This window comes from Erpetoichthys calabaricus, chromosome 8, assembly GCF_900747795.2.
Source record: "Erpetoichthys calabaricus chromosome 8, fErpCal1.3, whole genome shotgun sequence".
Classification (NCBI taxonomy): domain Eukaryota; kingdom Metazoa; phylum Chordata; class Cladistia; order Polypteriformes; family Polypteridae; genus Erpetoichthys; species Erpetoichthys calabaricus.
Window position 1 is genome coordinate 102,794,788 of NC_041401.2, and position 18,278 is coordinate 102,813,065.

Here is an 18,278-nt window from a genome sequence, read left to right on the forward strand (position 1 = left end):
ATGCCTCCAGGACGCCTCCCTGGTGAGGTCTTCCAGGCACGTCTAACCGGGAGGAGGCCCCGGGGAAGACCCAGGACACGCTGGAGGGACTATGTCTCCCGGCTGGCCTGGGAACGCCTCGGGATTCTCCCGGAAGAGCTAGAAGAAGTGGCCGGGGAGAGGGAAGTCTGGGCATCTCTGCTCAAGCTGCTGCCCCCGCGACCCGACCTCGGATAAGCGGAAGAGGATGGATGGATGGATGGATGAGATGAATGATTCTGTGAGAAATCTGATTTCACATACAGTATACTGTATGCTATCTGTTTTCTCACTTCTTTATTTATTTTGGGGTCATTTATGTTACCACTGAATTTTTAATGTTGGGCTTTGTTCTGTCTGTCTCTGGTTTACTTTGTTGACTTTATATATACACATCAAGGTAAGTTTCATATTATTTAAGCTGCTTTTAAAAACCCGTCCATAAATTTTTGAATTAGTTTAATGGAGTTCAGGGTCACAAGGGTTTCTAGTCTTCCTCGACCTGGGCACAAAGGCAATAACCAAACCCAGACGGGCGACGGGCCATCACAAGGACACACGCTGACTCCCACTGGGCCAATTTAAAGTCACAAATGAACCGAACATGCGTGTCTTTAGGGTGTTGGGGAAATCCCACGACTGGTGAATGCCCCACTGCACGACTAGAATGTTAGCTCCGTTTCGTTCAGGTACCAGGTAGATATGAAAAAACGTTTTGGATATCCACAGAACGTCTGTTTAAATGTTACATTGACTCCGTACGACAAAAACAGTAAAGTTCTACCTTAAAAAGCGTCCTACTTTCTCCTGTAGGAATAACAAGGGTGTTAATTTCTTTACTTTGCTTAATTTGGATCTAAGTAAAAGGTTTTTGGCTTGGGCTTTGTATTTAGCATTTAAGTGCACGAAAGCCATGTTTATCCTTTCCGCGTGTGCTGAAGAACAACACCAGCCTTTAATGAAATTATAAGCATATTCAAAGAGCTCGTTCTCGACCCTGCAACAGGGGGCGTGGTTATCCCTGTCTGAATCTGCAAAATAAGCCCGCCTCCCGGCGAACGGCACTTTAAGTATAGAGCGGCAACACGTCTCAGGCCAGCGGCATCATGTCCTCCTTCTCGAGCGTTCTTCTAGCCACCTGCAGAAACTGGAAGCCGGGCGGGTCACATCTTGAGATTCGACTATCAGCCTTCCATGACGTTTCCAAGATGACACCAGGGCAAACCGTAGAAGCGGCCTCGGATGAGAGGAAGACGATGGCTCATGTCGTACTGACCAATAAGCAGGTGCTAGAAGAGCCGCACCGAATAAAGTCACTTAAGGAGATGCCGGGACCGAAGACTCTCAGCAACCTTATCGAGTTTTTTTGGAGGAACGGCTTCGGCCGTATTCACGAAATTCAGGTGAGCGAGTAACACGTTATTTTAGAAAGATGCTGCGAGAATTTGGGTTTATTTAGGTAGTCAAATATAAACGTGTATTTGGAACTGATATGAAAAGGGAAGAAGAAAATTGTCTTATCAGCAAATAGGTGGACCACTACACTGAAGTTACCTTGTCAAAAATTTTCGTTTGCATACTCAGTTTTTTTTTTAACTTTGGTTAATCAGGTAGATTATAAGTCCCGTGGAAGATCCAGAGTCAAGATATTTTTTAAACTGAGTAAACACCATGTCATTAAATTATGAGAAATGCTGTAAATCTATCAGTAGAGTACTTTAGGTTGGATGGCTGATTTTCCCGTTAGCACTCATCAGAAATTAATCTTGAACCACTTTAAACATTTCTTAGCATAGTGCTCTGAACACATATAGCACAAACATGCATACAGTTGAGAGAATGTTCCCCCATTGCTTTTGTGCGTGATTAAGTCTGTACAAGAAGAAGACAGTTCCCTGGTTTGAAATGGAACAAACTATGTAGCTGCTAGATTTAAAGACACTGAATAGATATGGACCTTTGATTGAAAACGGAGCTGGTGATTTATACTAGTGTATGGGATAGTAGGTCACCCTTGCACACAACCTTGCACTCTTTTATTCATGAACAATTGAGAGTTTCATGTTAATGTTAAATATACATTTTCGGGAGTGGGGAGATATCCTAAGTACCTACAAAAACTGCATGCCCCAGGAGAACATGCACACCTCACACAGGGGCGCAGTTGTAAGTAGAGCCCAGTTCTCTTTAATATTATGGAAGAAGCACTAACCACCATGCTACCCAAGAGTCTTTTATATTTACATAAAATATAGCCTGTAATAATTTTTGTGTCTTTTTTTCCCCACTGCTGTGCACTAGATCAACAAATTCTTGAATTATGTTGCAGGGCACACTCATGCACACACCAAAATGTGCTGCAATTTTGAGTTGCCAGCTAACAGACGTATCTTTGGGATTTGTGAGAAAAACCAGTACTTGTTGGAAAGTCCCTTGTGGACAGGTGGAGAACATGTAAACATCACATAGCCAGTGCCATAGTCTGGGATTTTAAATCATCTCAGGCACTGGAAGACAGTAATGCTAACTGCTGCAACAACATGTTGCTTCCAGTTTAAATTCCAGTAGCATCAAGTACAAAGCAAAAATGGATGCTCCTGGAGTAGGGACTTCCCATGTGGCTGAACTGGATAGACAAGTTAGAAAAAAGAATAGATGAATCCTAATTTTTTTTATTTTGGATTTGGCACGGTTATGCATCGTGGGAACTCTACAATTAATAGTTCTACTACAACGTTTAAATTGTGTTCTCAGTTGTAGTTCATTATTTTGGCCACACATGCTCCCATCCATCATTCCGGTCATCCATTTTCTTTACATATGGTAACCCTGGTCACACTGCAAGCGGCCACTATCCACAAGCTAAACCAAAAATGAATTGGCTAATTCATCACATAACACATTTTTGGACACACACTCATGAGAACACAGAGACTGATGGTGAAGTTCTGCTGTCCTCTTAAAGAGAATGTGCATGAGTAATTGCCTACATAAATTGTTTCTGACACAAATCATTGTCATGTATGTGCTTTGCTGTTTGATTGTCTCAAACTAAAATACTTGAGAAAGAAACATGACTTATTTACAGTGTTTGGAAGAATTTGAAGTAAGTTGCTATTTTATTTTGCCCACTCCAAATTAGTTATATTTAACCATTATCACCATTGCTTGTGCATATTTGTAGGTTGTTGACTTGGGAATGATATGAAACAGTCAATAAAACTGTAGTTTTAGTTGTATGTGTGTTTTAGTTTTATTCAAGGAAGCTGTCTGTTTGTTCCATCTGTGAATTTTAAACATTCTTCTACAGCTCAAAGACATGTTGTTAACTCAGTAGTAGTTGTCGTTTTTACTCTGTGATAGACTAGGATTGCTTTGTTACCCAGAGAACACCTGGTGTGCAAGCTTCCTAAATGAAAAGAAGTCAATATTGCTAAATGGACCAGAACAAAAGTAGCAGTCTGGACAAGCCCTTTAGCAAGCCGTTATGTGGACATCTAAGGGCTAACAGCTGTGCTGTGTGAATTACAATGCAGAGTTCACCCTAACTGCCCTTGATTCTCATCCCAAGCATCTGTGGATGAACAGGCAGGACAATCAGAATTTGTAGTTGATTCATCCTCCTTTAGGTACTTTTGGGATCCTCATGGAGTAGTTTCCCTGTACATTGCACAGATTATTCCTTTTTATTAAAAGGCTAAAAAAAAGAGTTCAGTGTCTAATTATATATCCATCTATTTATTCCTCAATACCCTGAACCTTCTTGCTCCAATTCACTCTAAATGTCCACTTGTATAGACAACATGGCTGAGTGGCGGGGCTTCCATTTCATTGATTTAATAGGAGCACCGCCTCTTCAGAAGATGTATCTAGTTTTTTGGGGGCTCAGCTTTCAGTAAAGATGCCTTTGATTAGAAGAAAGTCTTAAATCTGACTCGGAAGCCAAGCTCTTGTCAGTATATTGTTTTCACTCAAATGAAACATCTCTGAGAAACTATTGCTGCAATTAAGTTTCTGTCTTTCTTTCAGCAAGAACATAGTAAGAAATATGGAAAGATTTTCAAGTCTCATTTTGGTCCTCAGTTTGTGGTGTCCATAGCAGATAAAGATCTGGTGGCCCAGGTGTTAAGGGCTGAAGGCAGGGCCCCACAGAGAGCTAACATGGAATCCTGGAAGGAATATCGTGACATGCGTGGCCGGGCCACAGGACTCATCTCTGCGTAAGTCATGACCTGCATAAGTGGAGCATCACTGTGTGTTGTGTAAATCTTCAAGGTTTAGAGTAGAGTCCAGAGTTCTTACTGTGTAGCCAAGAAATATCTGTACTTTTAAATAAATATAGGGCGCAGTGGTAGCGCTGCTGCCTCGCAGTTAGGAGACCTCGGTTCACTTTCTGGGTCCTCCTTGTGTGGAGTTTGCATGTTCTCTCCGTGTCTGCGTGGGTTTCCTCCGGGTGCTCTGGTTTCCTCCCACAATCCAAAGACATGCAGGTTAGGTGCATTGACGATTCTAAATTGGCCCTAGTGTGTGCTTGGTGTGTGTGTGTGTGTGTGTGTGTGTGTGTCCTGCTGTGGGCTGGTGCCCTGCCTGGGATTGGTTTCCCTGCCTTGTGCCCTGTGTTGGCTGGGATTGACTCCAGCAGACCTCCGTGACCCTGTGTTTGGATTCAGCGGGTTGGAAAATAGATGGATGGATGGAAACAAATATACTGTCCCCTAAAGGCAGAGTGACATTTCTCTACCTGACTCTTTGTTGTGTTCACTTGACGTAGTGTATGTAATACAAGATTAAAAATGTGTGTGATGGGTTTATCTTTGGCAGTGAATGCCAGCCACTTGCTTGTAAGAGTTTTCAATCAAACTGTATTGTTTTGTCATATATACCAACGCTACATTCTTCTTCCTTCACCATTCCTATTTTTATATGGGCACAATTGTCTGTAAATTCTGTTTAATATTTGCGCCCAGGCTGGTGGTAGTTTGCTAAGTGGCATAACCTTAATCGGTATAAGATGAATGAGCCTTCTGCCTTGACTTAAGTCCAACCTAAAGTTGCATACTGGAAGCATTTGCTTGATAAAGCACCTTTCTTTATGAACCCATCTCAAAGAAGTATTTATATGCACAGTTTGGGCAGAGGCAGCGCTGAACCCGAAACATTATGGTTTTCCATCTTGCTCTTGTGCTTGTATTTGGGGGTGGGGAAGCTATCCTTTACATCAACATATCAATCAGACCTTGCCTAGTTGCTATAGTGTATCCTGGGCATCTTTCACAATTTGTTTTCCAAAAAAAGTTATATTTTACATTGTGTGCAGTGAGGGAGAAGATTGGTTGAAAATGCGAAGTGTTCTCAGACAGAAGATTATGCGACCCAAGGACGTAGCTGCATTCTCCGGTGATGTGAATGAAGTGGTGGCTGACCTGGTAACCCGGATCCGTACCCTCAGGAGCCAGCAGGAGGATGGTCAGACAGTGACTAATGTTAATGACCTCTTCTTCAAATATGCTATGGAAGGTGGGTTTAATTGTGTATGGAATTAATAATAATATTTTTTAATATCCAACATCTACAGGCACTCTGTGTTTTTTCATTTAACTTTTAAGCCACTGTGGTTTTGACATTTCTTCTAGAAATCCTCTAACAAATCTCTGTGTGAAGTTGTAATAATGGTAAATTCAGTATTTACAAATACGCACAGCAATTATTTACCCTTCCAGTTAGTTAGTCCCCTATTCAATTTCAGGGTCTTTTGGAGCTAAAACGTAACTAAATGGCAAGTTATGCAGTGTGGGACGCAATGCTAACACTGGACCGGGCCAGTTCATCAAAGTAGCTATTATTATTTTTGTTATCTGTATTAATAATAATGTTATACTTTTTTCCTTCTTATAGGAAAACTGCAAAAAATCTTTTAAATCTTACATAACATTATCGTTTTCAGGGTCACTTGAGATGTGAGGGGAATTGGTCCCAGCAGCAAAACATGCAAGGCAGAAACTAACCTTGGACGGGGTGCCAAAAACACTCATGTACGCACACGTCCACACTTGCACAGGGCCAGTTTAGATTTATCAATTAACTTCATGCTTATTTTTTATTTTTGGCACACAATAGAGAGAAATACACAGACTTGGTTAAAATGTGCAATCTCCACAGAGAGTACAGATAAGTGGGGGCTATAAACGTAGGATGTTGGATCTAAGAATTGGCAAAGATCACGGTGGTTTGGTTTGAGGGCCACACTTGCTTCCTATTGGTTGAACTTAGAAATTCTCAGTAGAGACAAAGGTAGTAGTAAATAACAGGACAAAGTTACTATACAAACTTTTGTTGTAATTCAAAAACAATAATGTCTTTGGAAGGAGCTACTGCTGAGGATATTACATAAAAAAATTAATACAGAACAGTTTTTAGCCTGTAGTTTAATTGCCTAGAGGAGAAGATGGCATCCCAAGATGCATCTTGCCCTGTGATTTGCAAGCACCCAGAATACCTGGAGGAAAACCACACGAAAACACTATGGAGAGATCACATTAAATGAACCCGGGCCCGCATGCTATAAGGGAGCAATTTGACTTGTTTCATTTTATAAGAAACTATTAGTAAAAATGTGAATTTAGGTGTAATATAACATCAGAGAAGTGGGCAAACTGTATCTGCTATGACTTGAGGAAACTATAGTAAATATTCATTGAATTGTGCACCATTGACTGTAGATTTCCTTTATGTGATTTGTGTCATACTGAAAGTTAAGGTCTGCTATTTTCCTTTGGATGTACTGTAAAACTGCAGCTAATACTAGAGTCTATCTATATGTTTTGTGCTGTTCCCAAGGCTGGCCCATCCATATAGGCAAACTACACAATTGCCTAGAACAACTTTTAAGTAAAGGTACCACTTTAATCTGTAATGCAAACTTTTAGGAACTTGATGGCATTGCATGTCATCCTACCGTTCTCTCTCTAATCATGTCAAATGACAGACTCTAGAGGGACTGACATATTTTTCTATCTTCTGGCTTTGTTCTGATTCTGTAATATCCTCCTACAACCTGTGCACCACACCTAACTCCGTGATTTACCTTTGTGTTTTAATAGATGCTTGAGCTTCTACATTTTGTTTCATTGGTGGGACCTACCTGTATAAATTGTGTGGTATGGCAGTTAAGGGTTAACTGATATCTTTTTTTTTTTTAAGTGAACCTCACAAATATATCCTTACTGCCAATACCTAACTCAGATTTTATGTCTTGGCACTTGGGATTTTTTTCCATACCTATGAAAAACTGTAACAGATTGTGAAGTTGTACTACTGCACCAGCATTGCATAAGGAGAGATTTGTACCAAAGTTAACATTTTTAATAGAAGGTTTCGAACTTACACTAATATCTTGGCTAATGGACTTCATGAGGTTTTTGACTGACTTTGTTTAGGTTTTGTTCTGTTTGAGATCCTAAATTTGTTCTTCCGCACAGGTCATCTGTAGTGACCTGTATGTATTCCATCCATCCATTTTCCAACCCACTGAATCCAAACACAGGGTCACGGGGGTCTGCTGGAGCCAATCCCAGCCAACACAGGGCACAAGGCAGGAACCAATCCCAGGCAGAGTGCCAACCCACCACAGGACACACACAAACACACCCACACACCAAGCACACACTAGGGCCAATTTAGAATCACCAATCCACCTAACCTGCATGTCTTTGGACTGTGGGAGGAAACCGGAGCGCCCGGAGGAAACTCACGCAGACATGGGGAGAACATGCAAACTTCACGCAGGGAGGACGTGGGAAGCGAACCCGGGTCTCCTAACTGCAAGGCAGCAGTGCTACTACTGCGCCACCCCTTGTATGTATTTTTTTTCTAAAACTTGGTCAAGTGCAGAAAGCTCAAACTCAGGTGCAGAAATACAGATTGTTTTTATATTTGGTACACACCATTTGCTCCAAAAGTGAGTTAGATATACATATAAAAAACCCTGCATAACATCACTGTTTACGGACACTGAGGTGTAAAAAAGAAATTTAACAACAGCATTAAAATCTGCACAAAATGGCATAAACACAAATAGCTGCCTTGATACTCTCATTCAGCTTTGCTCTTCTGAGATCTTAAATTTGGCTTTACTAAATATTAGATTGTTAACCAGCAAGACTTTTTACATTAACGATCTTATCAGTGACAGGAAAATAGAGATTTCTTACATTAAGTGAAACATGGCTTGTCTGTGATGGTGCAGCAGCGTTAAATGAAGCAGCACACCACTGAATTACAGTTTTGTTCATTTGATTCACCAAGGCAAGAAAGGCAGCAGTTCAGCAAGTATTTACTCAAACCAATTTAACTACAGTATAAAGATTTGTACTTTCGTGTCTTTTGAGTATGTTGCTGTGGTTATTCAAGGAGTATTGCATATTGACCATTTATAGACCTCCAAAATATAATGCGTCTTTTACTGTGGAATTCTCTGACTTGATATCAGTAATAATAAGTAATATGACAGGTTTCTAATTGTTGGCAATTTCAGTTTTCATGTGGATAACCATTGTCACCCGAAAGCAAGAGAATTCATGAATTTACTCTGCTCTGTTGATCTTAGTTAGTACGTCAGTCAAACCACACATAAAGGAGAATACACACTGGATTTAGTGATTTCAAAAAGACTACACATTGATGTGAAGCAGGTCATGGATATTGGTATATCGGACCATTTTTAAAATATTATTTGATGTAGAGATACTGATAACTACAACTAATGAGAAGCATATTGTTAAAAAAATGTTATTTTGATACATCTGCAGCTTCAGTATTTGCTAATATTCTAAACAATCAGTCCGATTGTAGTGCTTACCTTAATAATTCCAATAGTGTAACCAGTAAGGCGGCAAATTTTAATGCTAAGTTGAGAGCTGCAGCTGACATAGTGGCCCCTGAAAAGACTGTTAAGAAATCCTCCAACACTATCATACCTTGGAAGACCCAAAGAGTGTCTAATTAAAAGAGAATAGCTAGAGTTGCAGAGTGTAAATGGAGTACTTCACTATGAAATATTGAAGGCACAAATAACTGAAAATAACGATGCAGCCCACCTTGAGAGACAGTTCTATTTCTCTAAAATTATAAATGATAATGCTGGTAATTCAAAAGTTTTATTCTCAACTATTGATGGTCTTCTAAACCCTCAATGACTAACCCTCAGCTAACTCAATGAAATGCCTCCTAAAGACTACTAGTGAAACTTGTGAGCTTTTGCTATATTTTTTTAAACACAAAATAAGTGATATTAGAAATAATATAGTATATTCCCCCACCCAAAATTAACCCTGTTCCTCCAGCATGCCATTTTGAGTGAGTTAAATTTTTTCACTGAAACAGATCTACCCAAACAATGTAGAATAATTTCTCAGCTGAAATCTTCCACCTGCGTCCTTGACCCAGTCCAACAGGCCTTTATCAAAGAAGTCTTCAATGTGCTAATAGTGTACTTGACATAGTGAACTCATCAGTTGTTAAACCCCTGCTCAATAAAAAATAAAATAGAATCTAAAATTCTACAAAAAGCAGTTTTTAAGCAGCTAAATAATTATTTGATTAAACATTCTATTCTTGACAAAGTTCAGCCAGGTTTTAGAACAAATCATAGTACAGAAACTGCACTGATTAAAGTAGTAAATGATTTGCGAGTTAATGTGGACAGAGGCCATATATCTGTTCTTGTTTTCTTAGGCTTGAGTGGAGCATTTGAAACCATTGACCACAGTATTTTTATAAATTGTCTTAGACAATGGGTGGGCCTCTCCAGCAATGTCTTAAACTGGAGGGTTTTTTTTTATTTCCTGTTGTCCCGGCCATCTGACCTTATTACTGGACTTAATATTGTATGTAAGGTCACTGCTATTCTAACTAGATATTTATCTGTTTTTTAAGATCATATAGATTTGTTTTTTCTTTGTTATTTAGTTTTTTTAATATTATTGCCTAATCTTATTTGTCTTTCTTTTCTTGTAATTTTCTCTTTGACATCTTGTAAAGCACTTTGAGCTACATTGTTTGTATGAAAATGTGCTATATAAGTAAGTGTTGTTATTGTTACATGAATAGAGACAAAAAAGGGCAAATCACTGGAAATGTGTATCTTGAAGCATAATAGAAGAAACACCTGGAACATCTGAACTGCCTTATGGGATTATTACTTGACTCAATTATTTTATAGATAGAAATAGAAGGAGTGGGAAGGTGTGCTTCTTAGGTTTTTATGCAGTTAAATATGGTTTCCTTTGGTCTTTAGTGATGTGTACTGTATTTTTTCCTTCTACAGCAGTAGCATACATTCTTTATGAGGCTCGGTTGGGGTGTCTGGAGAGTGATGTCCCCCAACAAACTCTGGAGTACATTGATGCACTACACCTGATGTTCAGCATGTTTAAGACAACCATGTATGCTGGAGCTATTCCCAAATGGCTTCGCCCCATCATCCCAAAGCCCTGGATTGAGTTCTGCAAGTCCTGGGATGGCCTTTTCAAATTCAGTAAGAGTCTGTGAAAACGCTTATGTTCGGTCCTAAGATGCTACAGATTTAGAATGTCAGTCCATTACAGAACACACTCAAACATACAGATTTGAAATGCTTTTACAAATTTGTAAGTTTAAGAAAAAATGAAAAAGAAGGCATTCTGTATATCTGAAAAAAGCTTATGCTATTCTGAATATTTTCTTGCCCGTGCTATATGGAGCTTTGATTTAGAACTTGTCTGCAGTATGTGAATGTAGGCAATTAAATATTAAGTATATGTTCTGTTGTTTTATTTTCTAGCTGGGCTGCAATGTTTAACTGCCATAAAGGCTGCATATTGATGCCTTACTTGGCTTTTACTTTAGCCACAAGATATAGTAGTTTTACAAAACGTATCTGCAATCTTAGAGACTTGTCTCAAGCAGCACTCTTTAGACAATGGGTAACCTGTGAAATGGCGATTACACTGCTCAAGTTAGTCTAAACATGGACTACTTGTGGTAGCTGTATTATCATATTATCACTGGGTCCCTTTCCTTCAGTAGCCTACATGTGATCAGAGTGTGATAGTATGGAATTGAATGAGAAAGTTTTCTAATTCACTATTCCTGCATACTTACTAGACAAATAAATCTATTCTTCTTGTTTTTTTAAGGTCAGATGCATGTGGACAAAAAGTTGAATCAGATCAAGGCACAATTAGCTGCAGGGGAGGAGGAGGTGAAAGGTGGTTTGCTGACCGATTTGCTTGTCAACAAGGAGATGACTGTGGAGGAAATTTATGCCAACATGACGGAAATGTTGTTGGCTGGCGTGGATACGGTACTGAGATGACTTTCAGTGAAATGGATACTAGTCTTTCAAAAGTCCAAATTGGTTGGACTAGTTGTCTAAAAACCAGTAGCTGTTCCACCCCATGCTTTTTGTAGTTGATGTGTTTAGTTTTGAAAAGTGTCAAGAGTTATGGCTTTATTTATCTATTTAATAGACTTAGTGTTTAGTGTGTCATTAATACTTATGGATTTTAGAGTTCAGAACTCATTCACACTGCGGCACATTTATTGCCAAGATATCATGTCTGTGTCACTAATCATGAGCATCTTTGTCTTTATTGTGTTTATTTTTATTGACAGACTTCTTTTACACTATCCTGGTGTACCTACCTGTTGGCCAAAAACCCACAAGTCCAGCAAGCTGTGTACAATGAGGTGGCCAACAATCTGGGCCCGCATACAGTTCCAACGGCAGATGATATTGCATACCTTCCCCTTATCAAGGGAGTTGTCAAGGAAACGCTACGGTAGTTGCAGTCTTCTGTTCATTATGTGTGTGTGGTGTTTTTAAATCCATCTCTAAAAAGACTGTTTTTCTCTCTGCAGATCTACAGTATATACTGTATCTGTAATTAAATTGGTATGGCCTTGGTGTTCTTTCCTTTCTGTTTTGGAAGTTGACATTACTTTTAATAGTTTTGGCCATACATCTGCTGGCTTAAAAGGACCAATATTATTGCCACATACTCTTTGACACTTATTTTTTTATTTCTCTTGAGTTCACAGAATGGAAGTGCGCAAAACTTTAATCTCTCACACTTTTTTTTTGTACCTTGCTGGCCTTCCATGGATTTTGATAGATATTACTTGTTACTACTTATCTTAAATAATTTCTACTGAAAGTGAAGAGTCCTTTCTGTAACTTTTTGTTTTCACAGACTCTTTCCAGTTCTCCCAGGGAATGGACGTATACTTCAGGAAGACATGGTTCTGGGAGAGTACTTTGTTCCCAAAGGGGTAAGCATACTACAGTAGACTTTTCAAAAATGTGCTTTTAAATGGTGCATTGGTCGTTACTCAAGAATTATAAGTCCTTATATTAATTTCAAGTGCATTTACATTTTTCTTCAAACTTCAATAAAAATTTGTTAGATTTTGCCTTGAGTGGATTTTAATACAAATTCTTTATTAGAAATTCTTAAAATTGTAAGGCATGAAATAGGAGTTCTTAAACAATGTGGATGTTCTCCATCATTTATAAAATATATTGTAGTTACAGTCTCCTGCCTTAACCAGTTTATAGTGACCTGAAATCCGTGTTGAGTTTAAACAGACCTGTATTCATCTGAAGACCTCGTCCATAGAATGCTACATTGCATTTGCAACTGAGGACATCTAGACTTCTGCATCAAATAAATATTGCTATTGGTCTTTTGAGTTGCTTAAATGGTTATGCTGTTCTTTTCCAGACACAGCTGGCTTTGTGCCACTATTCCACATCACATGCAGATGACTGTTTTCCAAATGCAGATGAATTTCGCCCGGAGCGCTGGGTGCGCAAGGATAACATGGACCGTGTAGACAACTTTGGCTCCATCCCCTTTGGATATGGCATTCGGAGTTGCATTGGAAAGAGAGTTGCAGAGCTGGAGTTACACTTGGCTCTTGTACAGGTGAGATGTTTGTTTTTCTTTTCCAAGTATGAACTAAAAGACAGCATTAGTTGATTGTAGTGACCAGGCTTTGTAAATTTAAGTTGTGTTGCATTGCAGTGACTGCAGATTTTCATTCCCTCTAGCTTCCTAATTTAGAAGCCAAGTATTGCTACTGCAGATAAAGTTAAAACTGATACTTGCTTGTAAATTGTTTCTTTTAGTCTTAAAATTTGCAGTCACAGTAATTAATTAACAATGAGAAATAAATGATAAAGCAACCAATAGGTAACTTGTTCTGTTTACAACTCGGTGTGTTCATCATGAAGAATTGTTTTAAAGTACTGTTAGGCTCCAGCAGACCCCCCGCAACCCTGTTCAGGACTAAGTAGGCTACAAAATGACTGACTGACAATGAAGAAGAGCATGAATAGTTGAGTATTACTGACATACTCAGATGTATAAAACTTTAATTTCTCTATGTATAAAATACAGTATTAGAAAGGGGCAGAATAAGTAAAATAACAATAAGCAATAACAGAATAAGCACACTAAGGCCAGGCTTATACTACACCTGATGCGACGGGTGCACTTGTGGACGCTACTGCTATGCAAGCAGTGAACTGTTTATACCTGTGCGCATATTTTGCGTAAATCTGGGGGATTCTACCAGGTGACAGTGCGAAATACCATCATAGTGAGTAAACAACGTTCATCTTCGCCGTGTTGTATATTGCCTGAAACATCCTTTAAATTCACAGGACACCTTGCCACAATATCTTTGAAAAGGATCGATGTTTAATGATTACATCCATCAATCCAGGGATGCACCCATTCCAGCAAGCATCGGGCACAAGTCACAGACAATCCCTGGACAGGGCATCCGCTCCTTGCAAAGTGAATACAAGTACACACATATATACCAGCATCATTTTAGCATAGCCAAATCCCCAAACCTGCATGTCCTTGGAAGGAAACCAGAGCACACTGTGGAAACCCACCAGGAACACATGCAAACTCCAAGCAGAAAACACCAGGATGTGACTCCCTATTGCAAGGCAGATGCATTACCGCTGTCCCACCGTGCCACCCACACATGTGTAATTATTAACAGTATTAATTATTTAAATGAAGTTAACAATTAATCTATAAAATGTAACATACATTATTTAACACATTTCATCATGAAAGTGAGTATAAATCTAAGGATTCTAAATGTGCAGAGAGCTGGAATATGTGTTCTGTGTGGAATCGCTTCCTACCATAGCAGTTTAACAAATGAGTCGGTTTACAGCGTTCTACTTTAATGACAAAATAAACTATGAGGTTAAAGTCAAAATTTCCACTTTAACCACAAAAGAGACCCTTGTTTTTCTTCAATATGTCCCTATTTTTTTTCCTCTGTGGCACAAATATGGTTCCGTACATTCTGATGCTGTTGCGTGCGTACAAAAAAAAAAAAAGATGGCACAGAAGATGGTATGCAAGATGTTTAAAATGTATTGCGTCATTACAATTGGGAATATGTGACACTTGTATTGCCTATGTGAGAAACAGATGAAGAATAGCACCACAAATTTGGTTTGACTTCCTTCACCGCATCAAACCATTCATTAAACATCAAAGCACGCACATTGATCCACCTGCAAAGCAGCTTGCTGTCACACGTTCATAGTAAACAAAGACTCTGACGTTACGTTCCAACTTGAACACACTGAATTTTTTACTGGTACTGCAACTCTTGTACACGTCGTGTTAATTTCAGAGGCTGTGCTCAGAGGATGCGTCAAATGTATGCTGGAAACACGTGGCAGCCATAATGTATGCGCATATGTGTTCTGAGTGTGAAGTATAAACCGGCCCTAACAAGCCACATTATTAAATAGTATATTTTAGTGATTTCTAAAGATTGGTTTCTAATTAAGAAGTCTGTTGTAATGAAAATCTGCAGGCCTATGAGACAAAGACTAAAAACCCCTAGTATTCACTCTGTAACCCCTGAAATTGAGACGTTTGCTTAAGATTGTAACTTGAACAAGGGGAATTATTAGAGTTTATTCACCATTTTTTGTACCCTAGGTTCTTGTCTATAAGCCGGACTCATGTATAAGCCGGAGACCAAAAATCATACGAATTTTTAAAATAAAATCGTATCATAGATAAGCCGGACTCATGGATAAGCCGAACGTACTATAACCTATAACTAATAGAAGGGAGGGAGGTCAGTGCTCTCACTCGCACCCATTTAATTTCTTTAAGGGGGGTGAGAGTGTGAGATATTGGCGTCTCTCTCACTCCCCGCATGGCGCGGTTGGAGCGGCCGGAGCGCGTTCTTTCTGCCCTGGGCGTCGCCGAGTCAACACGCGCGCGTAGCGGTCATTTAAATTGTGATTTTATATGTAAGCATATTTAAATATATATCGCGGATTTTTTGCTGGTTCGCGGATTTCTGCGGACAATGGGTCTTTTAATTTCTGGTACATGCTTCCTCAGTTGGTTTGCCCAGTTGATTTCATACAAGGGACGCTATTGGCAGATGGCTGAGAAGCTACCCAGCTTACTTTTCTCTCTCTCTTGTGCTGACTATCTGTGATCCTGACGTAGGGGGATTGAGCAGGGGGGCTGTTCGCACACCTAGACGATACGGACGCTCGTCTAAACATGCTGAAAGATTATCTTCACGTTGCTATCTTTTGTAAAGCTGATTCCTGAAAAGACATGCTGCACAGTGCTTCACATACTTAAAAGCTCGAAGGGCACGTATTGATTTTTGACTGAAAAACAAACTCTGTGTCTCTCTCTCTCTCTCTCTCTCTTCCTTCCTGCTCCTGACAGAGGGGGTGTGAGCTGCCGCCTTCAACAGCTTTGTGCCGCGGTGCTTCGCATACCTAAAAGCCAAACAGCACCATTGATTTATTTGCTAGAGATTGTTTTCTCTATCTATGTGACATTCTGTGCTCCTGACACACACACCTTTGAAGAGGAAGATATGTTTGCACTCTTTTAATTGTGAGACAGAACTGTCATCTCTGTCTTGTCATGGAGCACAGTTTAAACTTTTGAAAAAGAGACAAATGTTTGTTTGCAGTGTTTGAATAACGTTCCTGTCTCTCTACAACCTCCTGTGTTTCTGCGCAAATCTGTGACCCAAGCATGACAATATAAAAATAACCATATAAACATATGGTTTCTACTTCGCGGATTTTCTTATTTCGCGGGTGGCTCTGGAACGCAACCCCTGCGATGGAGGAGGGATTACTATATAAGCCGGATTTATGTATAAGCCGATATTCTATTTTTTCATTTTCACAACTTTTTTCCTTAGATAAGCCGCGGCTTATAGACAAGAACTTAGGGTAATTCTTGATGTCAAAAACACATACTACACTCTTGGAAAATCTGGAGCGACAATTGTTTTTTCTAAACAGTTTAATATATTTTGTGCAGTGGATCTTATTAACATTTTATTTTTCCTCTCACAGATGCTTCAGAATTTCAAAATCACATCATCTCCACTCACCAAGTCAGTTAAGGCTAAAACTCATGGGCTTCTGACCCCAGCAGCTCCTATTAATGTGAGGTTTGTTGACAGGATATACTGAGAACATGGTTATTGGGGAATTTTTGGCTGATTCTGACTGCTGCTACCCCAGAAGTGAGGAAGAAACGTTTGGAATTATTACCTTCTTTCAGGGTGTAAAAGCAGAGAATTAGTGTCCTTCAGAGCTGTGCCACAGTCCTGCCTTCCTACTTTAGAAGGAAAATCTTGAAGTTAAACAAAGTGTTACTATCCTAAGGAACTGTGGAATATTCTGTTTTAAAGAAGGTAACCAGCAATAACCCTGCAGCTCTTAGACTGTCACTTCCTGTTTAATGAAGAGGAACCATATTTGCACTTTTTCTGATTGCCTACAGTTTGCTCAGGGTTCAGTTCAACATGTGGCCTCTCTGATTTCTTCAGTATTCTCAGAACAACGTAAGACATGCTCCCCACAGTTTGACCCAAGGCTCACCTTGTAGAATGGATGCTTGGCACAATGCTAATAACCATTGATATAAATAAATGTCAGCTGTTCATTGCAGCTGCCTGTTGAGTGTCCAGGGTGACTAAATAGGCTGTGTAGAGAGACTAGAGAACTGCAAAGAACTGAAATTTTAAATGTAATGGCAAGTATTGTTTTGCTATGACTTATATAATACATTTTTATCATTCACCAATATCATGTCACAAACCTAAGATGCAGTTATCTTTCAGCAGTGGTATGTTTCTCAGACAGCAGTTCCTATTTACCCACTTTTTCAGATCAAAGCATTTAAGAATTTCCATCACAACACTTTTGCATAGTCATTACAGAAGCAGCAATCCATGTTAAGATATGTGAATAAAGTGCTTTAAGCAAAAGAAGGAAAAAGACAAAACTGTCTGTAGACACTTGCACCACTAGAGGGCCCATAATTCCCTATGATTGTTGCTGTCCTACATAGGATTTAATAAAGAAACTACTGGTAACTTGTTTTTTCTATAATTTGTTCAGGTACATGGTGGGGGGAAAAATAAACTTGTACCTTGAATTGGTGGCAAATCTGTTTTCAACTGTAACTTATCAGAAAAAATTCTGGATAATGCTGGACTGCTCACCAGTGTGACAAAACAGAGTACATTTTAGACAACCCATCAGGATAATACTAAGCAATAGATGATAACCCGTAATGATATAGATGCTGGACTGCATATCTGATATAATAATAATAATAATGCATTTTATTTATAGGGGCACTTTACATTAGCAGTAAATCTCAAAGTGCAAGATAAAAAGTTTAAACAAAGGCAAGGCAAGATAAAACAACAATAATTATATGATATTTATATTATAGATATAAATCATGAGGCCATTTGTTGTACTGTTTATTTGCCAGTACTGCAGAATAAGGACCTTTTTTGGAATAGCTCACATATATTAAAAGGTAGGTGCTGAAGATTTCATTTTTGTAAGACTAAGATCAGAGGCTGCACAACATACCAGTTCTATTTTACTTTTAAAGCAGATTTTGAAGGTCTTAAATGTGTAGTTTTAGGTATTGGATCTTGGGCTGTGATTCTGTGGAAAGTTAGTAATCATGTCTTCTGTTCATTTGCAGAGTAGCTGACCTTTTATGTAGTAAATTGTACATGCACATATCTCAGTGTTCTACTCACTGCACTACCACCCTTAATGTGTGCAGGTGTATTTTCTTACATTAATTTATGCTAACCTCTTTCTTCATAGCCTTTTATAGTGTGGCTGGCATTTGAGCTTTTATTCAGATTGTGTTAAC

The 18,278-nt window shown here is 39.1% G+C and overlaps 1 protein-coding gene across 1 annotated transcript; it reads left to right on the top strand.

Moving 5' to 3' along the window:
- The first annotated feature begins 1,107 nt into the window (after window positions 1-1,107).
- Window positions 1,108-17,472, top strand: LOC114655916 (cytochrome P450 27C1). Its single transcript, XM_028807215.2, has 9 exons — window positions 1,108-1,421; window positions 4,048-4,238; window positions 5,336-5,535; window positions 10,343-10,552; window positions 11,193-11,359; window positions 11,671-11,837; window positions 12,249-12,327; window positions 12,780-12,983; window positions 16,445-17,472. Exons 1-9 carry the CDS (start codon window positions 1,125-1,127, stop codon window positions 16,562-16,564), a joined length of 1,635 nt encoding a protein of 544 aa, XP_028663048.1. The 5' UTR covers window positions 1,108-1,124; the 3' UTR covers window positions 16,565-17,472.
- The last annotated feature ends 806 nt before the right edge of the window (window positions 17,473-18,278 follow it).

Bases quoted from the DNA above. Each gene is read 5' to 3' on its own strand.
- LOC114655916 (XM_028807215.2), top strand. From the start codon at position 1,125: ATGTCCTCCTTCTCGAGCGTTCTTCTAGCCACCTGCAGAAACTGGAAG. The intron at 4,239-5,335 runs GTAAGTCATGAC...CATTGTGTGCAG, and splicing joins GCCACAGGACTCATCTCTGC to TGAGGGAGAAGATTGGTTGA. The intron at 5,536-10,342 runs GTGGGTTTAATT...TTCCTTCTACAG, and splicing joins CTTCAAATATGCTATGGAAG to CAGTAGCATACATTCTTTAT.